This window comes from Rhincodon typus, chromosome 3 (genome assembly GCF_021869965.1).
Source record: "Rhincodon typus isolate 14 chromosome 3, sRhiTyp1.1, whole genome shotgun sequence".
Lineage (NCBI taxonomy): Eukaryota > Metazoa > Chordata > Chondrichthyes > Orectolobiformes > Rhincodontidae > Rhincodon > Rhincodon typus.
Window position 1 is genome coordinate 107,722,928 of NC_063334.1, and position 16,703 is coordinate 107,739,630.

Here is a 16,703-nt window from a genome sequence, read left to right on the forward strand (position 1 = left end):
AACTTGCGAGAAAGGAGATGAAGGAAATGAGGCAGAATTGAGAGGAAGCATGAAACAAAAGTTATTAAGAGGAAGATTTTTGTTTTGGTGTACAGGAAATATCCTTGGCGAAAGGAGAGTGATTTTTTTTTCTGATGAGGCCAGTCCAAATATCTTGAGAACCATGAACTGACAGGTTTGTTCAAATGTATTCTCATGCATGACAACTGGTTTGAGGGATTCATGAGTGAAAGCAAGTAAGTAAAACATTCTTGGGACTGGGTTTCGAACAACTTTCCAGTGGAGAGTTTAGAAAAACCTGAGAATCAGACACATGTAACCACATTCAGATTTCAGTTTCACCTTTTTTTTAATTAATAGGGCAAAACATCCTCTCCTAGCACAAGTCGAAGAGAAATTGTCGAGCAAATTTCTGTCTGACATAAGTTGCACCAATTTACCAAAAGGTGGGGCTGTAGGTATATAATTGAAAATGAAAGGGAAGTAGAAAATGCACAGCATGGGCCAGTGAGCTTTAAGGTCATATGCATCAGCGAATAAGGTGACTCAAAAAAATGGTTAAAATATTAATTAAACACTTTCTGCATAAAGCATTCACATTAAGGTGGACAATCCAGCACCTGTACGGAGATAAATGATTTTGATTTAATCATCATTACAGAGAAATGGAAAGTGGGGGAAAACATAAGGGAGTGGAACAAATGAAGGAGAGAGACAAATAAAGGGACAACAGAAACAAAACTGGAGAGATGGGAGATGTGAGTGAGGGGAAGGAGTGGGAAAAGTGAGCAAATAGGCAAGAGACAGCAAAACAGAAATAGAGCCGCTGAAAGAAACAGTGGAAGATGGGAAAAATCAAAAGTGGAGGAGAAACAAAATGTGAAGAATATGAAAGAGAAACAGAAGTGAGAAGCAAAAAGAAACCAGATAAGGAAAGCAGGGGAATAAATACTCGAGGCTACAGAACATTTGAAAAGACAGGCTGAATGAAAAAGATTGAGCAGTAAAGGATGACATATGGAGAGCAAGAAAAGAGCATCTTTACTCAGAAAATCAAGAAATAAAAGTACGTGCAGAGATTATGGATAACAAGAGTCAGACAACATTAGTGGGAGTAGTTTACAAGTGTCTTCAGAGCAGTTACGTTGGACAAACAATTAAGCAAGAAATGACTGGAACTTGTAACAAAGAGTAATATAATAATCTGAACTCCAGAGGTGAGACAAAAATGACTACTCTTAATAGAATGCCACATTTAATTCAGTGTGGGATCTAAGAGCTCCAGCAAAACTGGAGTCAATGGGAATTGGGCTTAATACTCTATTGATTACAGTCATTGCTGGCACATAGGAAGACGGGTATGGTTATTGGAGGATAGTTATCTCATCCCAGCACATCTCTGCAGGTGTTCTTCGGGGTAGTGTCCTAGGCGCAACTATCTTCAGCTGTTTCATCAATGATTTTCCTTCCATCATAAGGTCAGAAGTGGGGATGTTCACTGATGATTGCACAATGTTTAGCACCATTCGCGACTCCTCAGGTACTGAAACCGTCCATGTTCAAATGCAGCAAGATCTGGACAATATCCAGGCTTGAGCTGACAAAAGACAAGTAACATTCACACTACACAAATGCCAGCCAATGAAAATCTCCAAGAAGAGGGAAACTAACTATTACTGCTTGACATTTCATGGCATAACCATTCCTGAATCCCCTCTATCAACATCCTGGGTTTACAACTGACCAGAAACTGAATTGGACTAGTCATTAAATACTGTGGTTTAAAAAGCAGGTCAGAGGCTAGGGATTCTGCAACAAGTAACTCACCCGCTGACTCTGCAAAGCTTGTCCATCATCTGTAAGGCACAGGTCTGGAGTTTGATTGAATGTACCCCACTTGCCTGGATGAGTGCAGTTCCAACAACATTCAAGAAGCTTGACACCATCCAGGACAAAGTAGCCCGCTTGATTAGCCCTTCATCCACAAACATTCACTTCCATCACCATCAATGCACAGTAACAGCAGTGTGTACCAACGGTGAGACACGGTGCAAACATTCTCCAAGCCCTTTAGATAGCATTTCCAAGCCCCAAACCACAATGAGCTACTGGTGAAGACACATGGAAACGCCAACCACCTGCTAGGTCCAGGTTATGTGATTCAACATTCAAATTTAAAAAAAAATCATTGCTCCTTCAGTATTGCTGGGTCAAAATCCTGGAACTCCCTCCCTAACTGCATTATGGGGGGAGGGCTTCTACACCAAATGGACTGCAGAAGATCATATGGTGTTGGAGTTGTATATGCGAATGGATAGATGATTGGCTAACTAACAGAAGACAGACAGTTGGGATAAGGGGGTCTTTTTCTGGATGGCAACCTGCAACAAGTAGAGTGTTACAGGGTAAAGGTAAAGTCCCCATAGTCCGACTGAACCATAGGAGAGCTCTCTCATTAGAGAGACGTCTGGTAGTGCTTTAACCTGAGGGTCACCATGCCTCGAATGAGGGCAGAGATGAAGAAGGAGAGTCCTTCATGGTACCCTCATGTGGTGCAGGAATTGAGCGTGTGCTGTTGGCTTTAATCTGCATCAAAAGCCAGCTGCTCAGTCAACTGAATAAACTGACCGCTCTCATGCCTGTATCACAGGGAACTGGGAACACAATTGTTTATAACACATTTTGTACTGACTTAGATGACAAAAGTGCATGTACTATCACCACCTTTACAAATAGAACAAAACTAGATGGGAAGGTAAGTGGTGTGGATGACACAAAAGAATCCATAGAGGGATATAGTCAGGTCAATTGAGTGGCCAAAGACTTGGCAGATGGAATATAGTGTGGGAGAATGTGAATCCACTTTGACTGGAAGAATAGAAGAATATTCTACATTTGGTCAGAGACTGCACACTGCAGCACTGAGGGCTTTTGGGGTCCTCATGCTTGAATCTCTAAAATCTAGCATACACGTTTAGCAGGAAGTAAGGAGTGCAAATGGAATGTTGGCCTTTATTTCAAAGGGAATGGTGCATAAGCATAGGGAAGTCTTGTTAAGTCTGTACAAGGCACTAATTAAATCATGCCTGGAATACTGTGAACAGTTTTCATCCAATTATCTAAGGAAAGATAAGGAATATACCACATACTGGTATATGAGGCAGACTAGAGAATATTCACTAGATTCAGTCGAGGTGTGGAGGGATTTTCACATGCAGTGTGGTTCAGTACGTTGGCCTTCTATTCAATAGAATTCAGAAGAATGAGAGGAATTTGGGGTGACACGGTGGCTCAGTGGTTAGCACTGCTGCCTCACAGCACGAGGGGCTCAAGTTCAATTCCACACTCGGGCAACTGTCTGTGTGGAGTTTGCACATTCTCCCCATGTCTGCGTGGGTTTCCTTTGGGTGCTCCTGTTTCCTCCCACAGTCCAAAGAAATGCAGGTTAGGTGGATTGGCCATGCTAAATTGCCCATAGTGTTTAGGGATGTGTAGACTAGGTGAGTTATATGGGGATGGGTCTGGGTGGGATGCTCTGAGGGTCGGTGTGGACTTGTTGGGCCAAAAGGCCTGTTTCCACTCTGTAGGGGTTCTATGATTGAGAGCTTATTAAAGAACAACAATGAATAGTCCAGCACAGGAACAGGTCCTTTGGCCTACTAAGACTATGTCGACACATGATGCCTTTCTGAACTAAAACCCTTTTGCCTCTATACAAAGAACAAAGAACAAAGAAAATTACAGCACAGGAACAGGCCCTTCGGCCCTCCAAGCCTGCGCCATGCAGTCCATATTACTCTGTTCCCTGTCTATTCATAGATCTGTCAAGGTTCCTTTTAAATATTGCTATTATGTTCATCCTCATCACGTTCTCTGGTCACACATTCCAGGCACTTACAACCTCCTGTGTAAAAAAATGCGCCCCTCACATCTTCTTTAAACTTATCCCCTTTTACCTTAAACCTATGTTCCCTCATAACTGACACTTCTACCCTGGGAAAAAGACTTCGACTGTCTATGCCTCACAAAGTTTTGTAAATTTCTATCAGGTTACCCTTCATCCTTTGATGTTCAACTGAAAACAAAGCAAATTTATCCAATCTCTTTTCATAGTTAATACTCTCCAAACCAGGCAACATCCTAGTTGCTGGAAAAGCTCAGCAGGTCTGAGAGCATCTGTGAAGACAAAGAATCAGAGTTCTGAGGTTCAGTTCTGGGGAACTGGACCCAAAACATTAACTCTGATTTTTCTTCACAGATGCTGTCAGACCTGCTGAGCTTTTCCAGCTCCTTCTGTTTTTGTTCCTGATTTACAGCATCCACAGTTCTTTCGGTTTTTATCCCTGTAAACCATTCTGGTACCTTCTCCAAAGCCTCCACATCTTTCTGGCAGTGCAGTGACCAGAACAGTATGCAAAGTTCCAAATGTGGCCTAACTAATGTTCTATACAGCTGCAACATGATTTGTCAATTTTTATACTCTATGTCTTGACCAATGTAGACAAGCATGCTCTCTGCCTTTTGAGCACTTTATCCACTTGTGTTGCCACTTGTGGACCTCTACGCCTTGATCCCTCTGTGTGTTAATGCTTTTCAGTGCTCTGCCATTTACCATGTACTTCCCTCCTGCATTAGATCTTCCAAAATGCTTCACCTCATATTTGTTTGGACTAAACTCCATCTGCCATTTCTCTACTCAAGTCTCCAGTCTCTCTACGCCCTGATGTATCCTCTGGCAATCCTCCTCACAGCTTGCCCAATCAATTTGTCATCCGCAAACGTACTCATCAGACCACCTACATTCTCCTCCAAAACATTTATACGTATTGTAAACAACAGGAGTTGCTCCTTGTGGAACACCACTGGTCACAGATCTCCAGTCAGAAAAACACCATTCCACCGTTACTCTCTGTCTTCTGTGACCAAGCCAATTCTGTATCCACCTTGCTAGCTCACCGTGGATCCCATGTGACGTCACCTTCTGTATCAGCCTACCTTGAGGGACTTTGTCAAAGGCCTTGCTGAAGCCCATATAGATGACATCCACCACTCTGCCTTCATCAATCATCTTTGTCACTTCCTCAAAAAACTTAATCATGTTTATGGGACAAAATCTTCCCTGCCGAAAGCCATGCTGGCTATCACTAATCAGTCCATGTTTTTCCAAACGTGATTAAATCCTGTCCCGAAGAATCTTTTCCAATACCTTCTGCATCACGGACATAAGGCTCACCAGCTTGTAATTTCCTGGATTATAATGATACGTATCTGATTCTTAAGGGGCTTAACAGTGTAGCTGTGGAAATGTTGTTTCCCAATGTGGGAGAATCTAGACATAATCCCATTTCATTTAAGACATGCATGAGGAAGAATTTTTTTTTTCTCAGATGGTATTAAATCTATGCAATTCTTAATCACAGAGGGCTGTCAAGTCTGGCCCATTCAGTAAATTAGAGGCTGAGACAGACAGACTTATAATCAGGAAGTGAATCAAGAGTAATGGGGCTAAGGGAGGAAAGTGGAGTTGAGGATTATGAGATCATAATCTCATTGAATGGTAGAGAAGACTCAGAGGTTGTCAATGCTCAGACATCTTATGGTCCTGAATCAAACTATCAAAGGTAATCTGTCAGACTGGTTTGCCAAATGTCTTACTGGAATCTACACTTTCCTGGGATAACATACTGTGAAACAAACTATGAATAAAGCTATTTTCGATCTCGAATTGTCAAGTGAGAGTCAGTAAATTAGTAATCCCTGGGTAAAAGATTGTCTGGGAGAAAGTGATAGAACTGTATTGTAAGGTTCATAGTCACATATCTGAGTCCAAAACAAAAACAGGAACCTTAAAAACTAACAATTCCTAAGGCATGAAGGTGCAGCTGGCTCAAACTGATTGGACAAACAGACGAGAATTTGCTGAAAGAACTGCAGATGCTGTAAATCAGAGACAAGAATAGAAATTGCTGGAAAAGCTCTGGATACTGCCAGACCTGCTGAGCTTTTCCAGCAATTCCTATTTTTGTCTTTCAGACTGGAATTCACAGTGGTTCAAAAAAGATAGAAAATATTTAAATAAATAGTTTTTGAGAGCAAAATCTCTATTTTTCAATTCAATTCCCCTTTCAATAAACTATACCATTCTATTAGCTTTCCTGATTACCCACTGTTCCCTGTACACTAAACTGATGTGATTCATGCACCCAGATCTCTCTGCATCTCAAAGCTCTGCAACTTCCCGCCACCAAGAAAATATGCTTCCTTTCTATTCTTCCTGCTAAAATGGGCAATTGCACACTTCTCCATGTTAAGCTCCACTGGCCAGATCTTTACCCACCCACTTAACCCATCTATATGGCTCTGTAATCTCTTTATGTCCACTTCCCTACTTACTCACCGACTTATTGTTGTGTCATCAGCCAATTTAGCAACCACACCTTCAGCCCCTTCATCCAGGACATTTATATAAATTGTAGAAACCTGTGACATGCCATGATAGATAATGTCTTAATGTGAATGTTTTAAAAATGAGGCAGAGCAGTGCCTGAGATGGAAAGGAAAGGAAGCAAATTCTGCACTCTGGGTCCCACCCCAACACCTTCTTGTGGAACATTTCTTCCTCTGCGTCCAAAGGTTTGCAGATTGAAATTGGCTGTTCAGTCACGTGAGAACCCATGGCAAAAACTCACGACAATGAGTAGACTTCATTGAGGGACAGCAGACAACAATGTAGAATTAACGTTTTATCATGTAATCCTCAAACTGCTGTGTTATTTAAAATATATGATGTGGAGGTGCCAGTGTTGGACTGGGGTGGACGATGTCAGAAGTCACACAACACGAGGTTTATAGTTCAATGGGTTTATTTGAAACTATGACCTTTCGGAGTGCTGTGATGCGTGATTTTAGACCTTACTTGAAATATAAACAGTGAAGTGTAGGAAATACTTAACAGATGAGGAACATCTGCAGTGAGAGAAAAAGTTAATATTTCAGTTTGATGACCTTTCATTGGTTCTGAAACAACATAAAATGTTAATTCTGTTCCAGTTGCTGGCAGAGCTGCTGAATATTTATAGCATTTTCCATTTTTAATTTAATTTTCACAGCATTTAGCTTTTATTTTATGTGCTGTGTTCTTTCCACCAATTAATTCAAATAACCCAATAAGCGAATTTCATTTCACACCAAAGAGGCAGCTGGTATAGAAACGTAGAAACAAGGAACAGGAGTAGGCCATTCAGCCCTTCAAGCCTGGCATTCAATATGACCATGGTTGATCCTTTATCTCGGTGCCATATTTTTACTTTCTTCCCATACATTCGATGCCTCTAAAATCTCAAAATGCATCTGCCTCTTTCTTGAATATATTCAGTGGTTCGGACTCCACAACCTTCTAAGGACAAGAATTTTATTGGTTGACTGCCCTTTGAGTGGAGAAATACTTCCTCATCTCAACCCTAATTGGTCTACCCTGTATCCTGGGACTGTGTCCTCTGATTCCAGACTCCCCACCAGGGAAAACTTGTTCTCTGCATCTAATCTGTGGTCCTGTGTTAGAATTTAGTACATTTCAATCAGATCTCCTCTCATTCTTCTAACACAACTGAATATAGGCCCAACATCAAAAATCTTGAAAGGATTAAGTTCCGTAGCATGTTAATTTCAGGGATTCTTTCATTATTCTCTTACAATCATTTCTTTCTAAACTGACCAATTTTACAACCCATTCCAATTCTGTCCATGCTTTTCAAAATCTCTGAATATCAGAAGATACTGACATCTTTCCAGGGGTATGCAATGATTTCCTTACAGTTTGCAAGGCACAAGAAGTGCATGTTGTGGAAACTCTCTGGAAGTCAACTTCAGCAGTCGCTACAGAGGGAGGTAACAGTAATAGTGATATTACTGTTGGACTAGCAATCCAGACAATGTGTTATAGTTGTGTGACATGGGAGCTGGTGGTTCACAGCGACTGCTACTGTTGCAACTGTTGGTTGCCTGAGGAACTCCAGCTCAGTGTTGATGAGCAGGAGCTTTAGCTTCAAACACTGTGACACATCAGGGAGAGGGGAGAGTTACCTGGATGCTGCATTTCAGCCACACCTCTTAGATTAACTACCTCGAATTTGGTCAGTGGTCAGGAACTAGGAGGGTGTGATTCTCAACTCTGGGTTGTATGTTTAACCAACACTTCAATTTGGGGCAAGGGATTTCATTTTAATCTTTGGGCTGATGGATTTGTGGAAGTACTGGTGAGAAAACGGCACACATTTAGCATTCTGATGCAGCTTGCTTCAGTCAGATGCTGTAATATTGAGTGAACAGCGGTTCAGAGTAGGAACACAGCACGGGCATCAAAGCTAAGTAATTTTTTGGAAACTGAAACACTATTTGGCTTTTGCTTGGCCCCATAAAATAACCAAGGACTAATATTTTACCTAGGGTCTGTTCAAATGACTGGGCTCAAACTATGGCATCAAACTGATCAAACGTACGTTGAGACATTAATAATAATTTTGCCAAATTAAAATTGACTTTTATGAAAGAACATTATGATCGAATATAATAATCGAGTTCGGGACTGAGGGACTCGAGTATCGAGTGATGAAAGGCTAGGCAAAGACTTTCTCTGGTTGGATGTTAAAATAAAAACCCAACGCACAATAGTCCTGGAAGGCCTTCTCGTACTTTAGTCAAAAATGTCTCAACCAACAGTGTCACAAATGGATTAACTGCTCTTTGAACATACTGGTTATTTGTAGAACCTTGGTGCATTATAACTGCTATAAAAGAATCACACAATCCCTACAGTGTGGAAAGAGGCCATTTGGCCATCGAATCTGCACCAATTGTTTAAGAAGCATCCCATCCAAACCTAGTCCCCCAACCTGTTCCTGTAACCTCAAACCTACCATGACTAACACCCCTTCTCCCCAGCCTACACATCCCTGGTCACTACAGGACAATTTAGCATGGTCAATCCACCGAACCTGCACATCATTGGACTGTGGGAGGAAACTGGAGCATCCGGTGGAAACCCACTCAGACACACAGTCCCCCAAGTCTGGAATCAAACCTGGGTCCCTGATACTGTGAGGCAGCAATGCTAACTGCTGAGCTGCTGTGCCACAAGATACAAGCTATATTTTCATTCCCTGCAAGACTCTGTTATTTGGGAAAAGCCTCTAATATCCTGTCAATATTTATGGAACACTGTTTTCTCCTGTTTAAATGTTGTCCTTTTGTAGAGAACCATACCTGGCTTATATGCATAGTGGTATCACAGGTCAATGGTCGAGCTGATGTGAGGTCATTGGAGCCTAGCAGTGTGGAGATTATCCCATTCTGGTCCACTTTTCTGATCATGGTTCCATCCACAAAATAGATCAAACCATTCTTATCGATAGCAATTCCTGTTTAAAGAAATAAATATTGCTGTGACTTTGACATACCTCAAAACAGGAGTAAGTAATATAGGCTTTCATGACTGCTACACCAAGTACTGTTGCTGCTAAATTAGATGAGTGCCTATCAGCTACAGATCCACTGAATCAAATCAGAAGAAACAGAACACAAAAGTATCAGGTATAGTCTACTCGTTGCTCTTATTGGGTTCTGTGATTTTAAAAGGAATCTTCAGCTATTCCTCCATTCAAAATATCTGAATTATAGACATACAGGCAAGCAAAGGCTTTGTGATGTACTGAGTTTTTCTTTGAATCTCCCATTTTTATACAGACTTCTTGTGCGCCCTTTCTTTGAGTTTGCTAATATCAAACTGCTTTCATGAAAATTTCGTCCAATTATAAGACTCACTTGTAACACAGAGGGTCTCAGAGTGCTAATGTGGAATACGCAGTACGCTCGTTATAAAGCTCTCATTTATTGTACTGTCGTTGTTCTAAGTCTACTCCCACTGTGACTCCTGACTCTTCATGTTCCAGGACATTCACTACAGCACAGATCTCATTATGGCAGAGCAACGAGACTGCTTTGACTGCTACAGATTTCTTCTGATGAAATGCAGGCAAATGTATTTGCAGTGGCATTCCTCACTTTCACAAACTGATGCCTCAGATCCTGCCTCTGTTAACAACCCCTGCCAAATTCTATCACTGTCTTGAATCTCCAACTTGTAATAACTCTGCCTGCATATCAAGTGATGCTGACTCAGTTACCTACCTGGGTATACTTCAATCTGAAACAAAAGTGAACCTGAGTTTGGTTTTAGAGTTCAGAACTTTGCTATGAAGGGAAGGTTTCTAATGTGTGTGCACGATCATGTATATAGATGTGTCTGTGTGAGTATGTATGTCTGTGTGCATGTGTGTGTGCATCGTACCTTTAGGACTCATCAATGAAGCTTCCACAGCTTTGCCTCCATCTCCACAGCGAGCTTCATCAAATGGCAGACATTGTTCTCCAGTCCCTGCTACCACTTCAGAGTTTGCAGTCAGATCTTTAGCACCAACTAAGGACTTTGGATGATAGATCCTCCGTGTGTTGGTATCTGAGATGTACAGATCTCCTGTCACTGGGTCAGTTGCCAGGAAATATCTGTGTGCCGGGTTATTGCTTGGGAAAGAAGCACATTTTGTTTTTAATGAAAAGTATTTTACAAAGTTCTGAATTCAAACTGAGCAATGGCCCAAGGGTATTTACAATGGCTGCCTAAAGCAGTTGGACCTCCTCCGTGCCAGAGAACAGATGGTACGGAGTATCCCTAACCATGATTCTGTTGAACATTTTAACATCTTTTTACTGTAATAGAGGACAGAAAACTATTTAAAGAACAAGAGAAAGCCAGACTTAACCCATTCCAACGCCCACTCTGCTCGCCTAACACAGATTGAGTGTTCATTATCTTCTCACTACACAGGACTCCAGCAAAAACCCGTTAATAATAGCAGCTTAAGAACTCCCACTACTGATACTCCCACTGAGTGAATTCATTCAACAAATCATTATTTGTCTCCAGACTATTCCAATACTCTTATCCTGCCCACTAATAGTTTATATCCTCCATATCGGTGGCATATTCAGTGAAACACAGCAGGATACATAATGCCTCTTTTGGCAAAATCTTCAATCAGGTGAAGACCAAGATTAAGCATTTTATGATGAGGTTAAAGTTTAAAATAGCTGCAGATTGGACCAAAGATGTAGTAACAGAAGTAGACCATTCGGCCCATTGAGTCAGCTCCATTATTCAATGAGGTCACAGCTGATCTGATCATCCTCACTCCACTTTCCTGCCTTTTCCCCATAAACCTTGATCCCTTACTGATTAAAAATCTGTCTATCTCAGCTTTGAATATACTTAATGGCCCAGCCTTGACAGTGCTCTGCAGTAAAGAATTCTACAGATTAACTACCCTCTGAGAGAGGAAATAAAAAATCCTCCTCATCTCTGATTTAAATGGGGAAGGTGCAGTTTTTATTTCCAGTCATTGTCCCCGATTTGCTTAACAGTAAAGTTTGCCCCTAGATCTGGATGCATAGATTTTTGGGAAGAAATGTTGTTTTTCACTAACATAAAGGAAAAAGATAGTAAAGTACTGGTTTACCACATTAGCACAATCAGAACTCTCAGCATTTCAGTTACTCATGATCAGGAATTTTGCTGCTGTGGGAATTCAGCACAAGATGGGCTATTGAATTTAGTTCAGCTGAGTTGAGGCCTCGTTCCTGCAAACAAGGGAAAATCCCTTCCGATGTAATAGTAGTTCCTAACATTTTAATTGAGTGTTTTCACTTGCCCTTTGGAAGATAGTAAAGACAAAGATTTTCAGAGGTTTCTGGTCCAGGCTCGCATGCATCAAGAGGCACAAGAGAAAATTCAGTTCCAGTTATATTTCATGAGAGGTTGAAACAAGAAAGGAAATCTGGACACACAAGATGCTGAAGGGCTCCAGGTCAATGGGCTATCCAGTGAGCCCAGACATTAATCTGAGAAACACTGATTCCTACTAATCTCCAGCTATATCAGAACTGTGGCATTGAAGCACAGTACTGCACTCAGACATCAAGACTAGCTGAGGCTCAAAAGAAAGTGGGCAAGACAGCACAACACTTCACATTACATCCAGACAAATAAACAACACCAATACACAGTGACAAAGTTTTGCATGTTTTCAAGTTGAAACTACCACAGCATTCAATGCAACATCTATATCTAGCATATCTAATACAGGCAGATTTCTGCTTTTCATGACTACTAGATATTTCAAAACTATTGACAGGCAAAGAAGTATTTCTGACACGTAGTCACTGTTATAATGTAGGAAACGTGGAAACCAATTTGCACACAGCAAATTCCCACAGAAAGCAATGCAATACTGACTGGTTCATCTGGTAACTATTGGTAGGACACTGGAGACAACTCCCTATTGCTTCAAAAAATCACCACAGATTTGTTTCAAACCAGCTGAAACTAACTTAATGTTTGGGGAAGATGATGGCCCAGTGGTATTATCACTGGACTGTTAATCCAGAGACCCAGTAATATTTTGGGGACATGGGCTTGAGTCCTACCACGGTATCTGATGGAATTTGAATTCAATTTTTAAAAAAAATCTGAAATTAAGTGTCTAATGATGACCATGAAACCATTGTCGATTATTAGAAAAATCCATCTGGTTCACTAATGTTGTTTAGGGAAGGAAGCTGCCATTCTTACTTGGTCTGGAGTCACATGTAGGCCTACACATGTAGTCTGGTCTACATGTGACTCCAGATCCACAGCAATGTGACTGACATTTAACTGCCCTCGGGGCAATTAGGGATGGGTAATAAATACTGGCCTAGGGATGTCCTCATCCTATGAATGAATTGTAAAAAAATGTCTCAAAGACAGCACCTCCAAACTGTGTAGCATTTCTTCAGTACTGTACTGGAGTGGCGGTTTTGATTTTTGTGTTAAGGCCCAAGAGGAGAACTTGAACTGAGAACTTGTGACTCTGAAGCAAGAATAGCACCATCTGAGCCACAGCCACCATTCTTAACTATAGCATTTCAAATGAATTGAGAAGTTGAGTTGCTTTATGGAAATATATAACAACGCAGAGAAGTAGTCTTGAGGAAATAGCAGAATCTACTATCTACACACAATGTCCTGGTAAAACAGACAGGCTTTTTAGAAGGCTGGCAGGAAACAGTTTGGAGCAAATAGGATGTAATAAGAAATTACTGAAATGTAATTAAATGTGATTGCACATTGATGATAGACTCAAATTTATTGAATCTCATTTACCTCCATCATTTATCTTTTAGATTGCTTTAATATCTCATGTTGACAACCAAGTGTAATGTACTGTTTAATGGCCTATACAAATCATTGGATCGAGCTGACCCTTCGACTGTGAAGCATCAAGGTCTTCCAAGTTTTTATTTCTGCTTTTTATCTCAGCAGATTCAGACAATCTGTAGCATCTAGCAAATGATCCGTAGATTAAAAATTAGTTATTTGTCCAGGACGCAGATCAGGACAAGGAGACGGGAAAATAATATCCTGAAAATGGAGATGCCACTGAGTACAAATCATTTACTGATAAGTGATAATCAATAATATGATAGGAACAAAACGAAGTTGCTGGAAAAACTCAGCAGGTCTGTGAAGGAAAAAACAGAGTTCACGTTTCGGGTCCAGTGACCCTTCCTCAGAATAATATGATAGGTCTCCTAGGATACAGAGAAGGCGTGCAAGCAGAGGATTATGGGTTGGTAGTGATAAAGAGAATACATTTTGTACATCAGTTCATCACTTGCAGAACCACCTCTAGATCTGTAGATTCTGCAGCCAGCTGCCATATTCTGACCAGAGATAAAATGGGGACAGTAGATCAGTACAGGCAGTCCCTTGGGTGCGAACAGTTTCTGTTCTTGAGGCAATCTGTAATTTGATTGGTCTGCAAGTCAGATCAGAATGAACATAGGACAATATAAAATAGCCATTCACTAAATAGAAGGGATATGTCACATTTTTAAACTTAATATAAATACATCCCTGTATGAGATTGCGTCTGTAAGTTCGAGCATTCATAAGTCAGACGATCAGAAGTTGGGGACCTCTGTATCTCATAGATGGTTCATGAAATTCAATATTGGGACTATTTCACCTTGTGATTTCAGAATTTACATGCAGAACATGATCCAGTGGTGCTGAGAATGGATATTTTGTGTTAATGGTTTATCATTGAAAGTTTCCTCATCATTTCTTCATCTGTTGAGATAACTATAAACTATGACAGCTGTGGCAATCAGAAACCATCAAATGGAAAGGTGCCTGAGACCAATGTCACATGTTTGTAACTGGACAAACAGTGCTTGCAAAACAATGGGTTTTATTGAATTTTCGATGATGCTGATATTGCCAGTTCCAGCCAAATGCTAAACTGATCTGATATAATAAGCAACTTCCAATCACCCTGGCTGAAAAGATCTGTCAATCCAAACAGAATGGGATGGAGAAAAAAAATCCATCCACTGATTAATATTTATCCAGTGATTAGTGTTTGACTCTTAACACAAAAGGTAAAGTCAATCTACTAAAACATTTCAGTGTGAGACAGCAGCAAGTTTGATCAGAGGGAACATACCTTAAAATTGGGACAAATTGAATGTTACTGATTTTAATGGAATTAATTCATTTTATCATTAAAGGAATTGTGAGCAAGCGCTAATAACCAAATTCAAGATAGAAGATTTCTATTTTCATTTGTGTAGACTAAATTATAAAGATTAATTCAATCAGGATCAGAAGGTAGCCAGTTTGTTATTTTCTCAACACTTCAACACTTATTATAACTATCATCTTACTGGTCTTCACGGTCCAGGCAGGTAGGCCGCAGGTCACTGAAAGTAGGCAATAGAATTTGACCCACACATATGTGTCCCTATTTCTGGCCTGTGCACTCTTCACTATGATGGATCCTCCACTGGGTTTATGGGATCATACGACTCATTCCCAGTTGTTTCATCATCTAGTCAATTGAAAGGCTGGGGAAGGAGTGAAGATACATACAGGCACTAGATAACCACCAAGCCAGTGTACCAATACATGTAGAGTTTAGTTCTGTCAATAATGCATGCAGGAGGGGAGGTGATGGCCTCGTGGTATTATCACTGGACTGTTAATCCAGAAACCAGATAATGTTCTGGGGAACTGAGTTTGAATCCTGCTATGGCAGATGATGGAATTTAAATTCAATAAAATATCTGGAATTAAGAATCTAATAATGACCATGACACCATTGCCGATTATCAGAAAAACCCATCTGGTTCACTAATTTCCTTTAGGGAAGGAAACTGCCATCCTTACCTGGTCTGGCCTACATGTGACTCCAGACTCACAGCAACGTGGTTGACGCTGAACTGCCCTCTGGGTAATTAGGGATGGGTAATAAATGCTGCCTATCCAGTGACACCCTCATCCCGTTAATGAATAAAGGAAAATAAAATTGGCACTTTGTTTCATTCATTCATGTGAGTACTTGCCAGAATTTATTACCTATCTCTAACTGCCCTTGAGAAGGTGATGTTGAGCCATCATCTTTACAACTGAGGGGCTTGCAAGACCACTCAAAAAGGGAATTAAGAGTTAATATGTCAGTCTGGAAATTCACACAGGTTGAACAATTGTGGGCGGGACGGTGGCTCAGTGGTTAGTGCTGCTGCCTCACAGCACCAGGGACACAGGTTTGATTCCACCCACTGGCGACTGTCTGTGTGGAGTTTGCACATTCTCCCTGTGTCTGCGTGGGGTTGCTTCTGGGTGCTCCGGTTTCCTCCCATGGTCTGAAGATGTGCAGGTTAAGTGGACTGGCCACGCTAAATTACCCATAATATCCAGCTTTGTGCGGGCTCGGTCGATTAGTTATGGGAAATCCAGGATTGCAGGGATCGGATAGGGAGACGAGTCTGAGTGGGATGCTGTTCAGAGGGTCGGTGTGGACTCAATGGGCCGAAAGGCCTGCTTCCACAAGGTCAGCAGATTTCCTTTCCAAAAGGGCATAATGTACAATGGATACACATTTACAAATTTTCTGATATTCAGTAAGGGAATTGAGGGATTAAAAGGAAAGTGCAGGTAGGTAGAATTTAGATTAGAGATCAGCCATGATGTTGTTGAATGATAGGGTGCACTTAAAGGGCAAAGTGGCCTATTCAAGCTCTTATTTCTTATGCTGTCACTGTTACTGATTCTTGTTTGTGTTTTCATTAACCACATTTAAATCCCAGTTGTTCTAATTGGATAGGAACCCTTGTCTTCAAATCATTAATTCTGGCTTCAAAATTTCTGATCCAGTAACAGAGTCTCTCCGCTACCATTCTGAGAAATACTTTAACAAAAGTGTAAAGGTCAAAATGAACAGGAATATCAGGGAATATTAAAGGTTGTTTCCAATACATTCAATGTATTCAAAATTGAAGTAATTAATTGCTTAATATAGGGATAACAGATGTAGGTCAAACTATGATTTATGTTCAGTTTAACAAGTTCTATTTCTGGTTCTAAATTTTAACAAATATTTGGAATTGCCTGTCATACAATACCAGTTTCCATTTATTTCCATTGATTCCAGTTCTACACTTTACAATTTCCCCGCTGGAACTGCAGCATTGTCACTTTCCATTTCCCAGCTTAAAATATAACTGCAATGTGCTTTTTTTTTCACAGTTCTAACTCTAGGTATCACTCG

General features: G+C 40.7%; 1 protein-coding gene across 1 annotated transcript in view; it reads right to left on the minus strand.

Annotated features, from left to right (window-relative positions):
• Positions 1-16,703, minus strand: part of LOC109932135 (teneurin-3) — a 793,882-nt gene that overhangs the window by 29,296 nt on the left and 747,883 nt on the right. The window contains exons 23-24 of the mRNA XM_048594011.1: positions 10,346-10,578; positions 9,262-9,416 (exon numbers count right to left, since the gene is read on the minus strand). Of these exons, the coding sequence (XP_048449968.1) occupies positions 9,262-9,416; positions 10,346-10,578 (388 nt within the window). The remainder of the gene's footprint in view (positions 1-9,261; positions 9,417-10,345; positions 10,579-16,703) is intronic.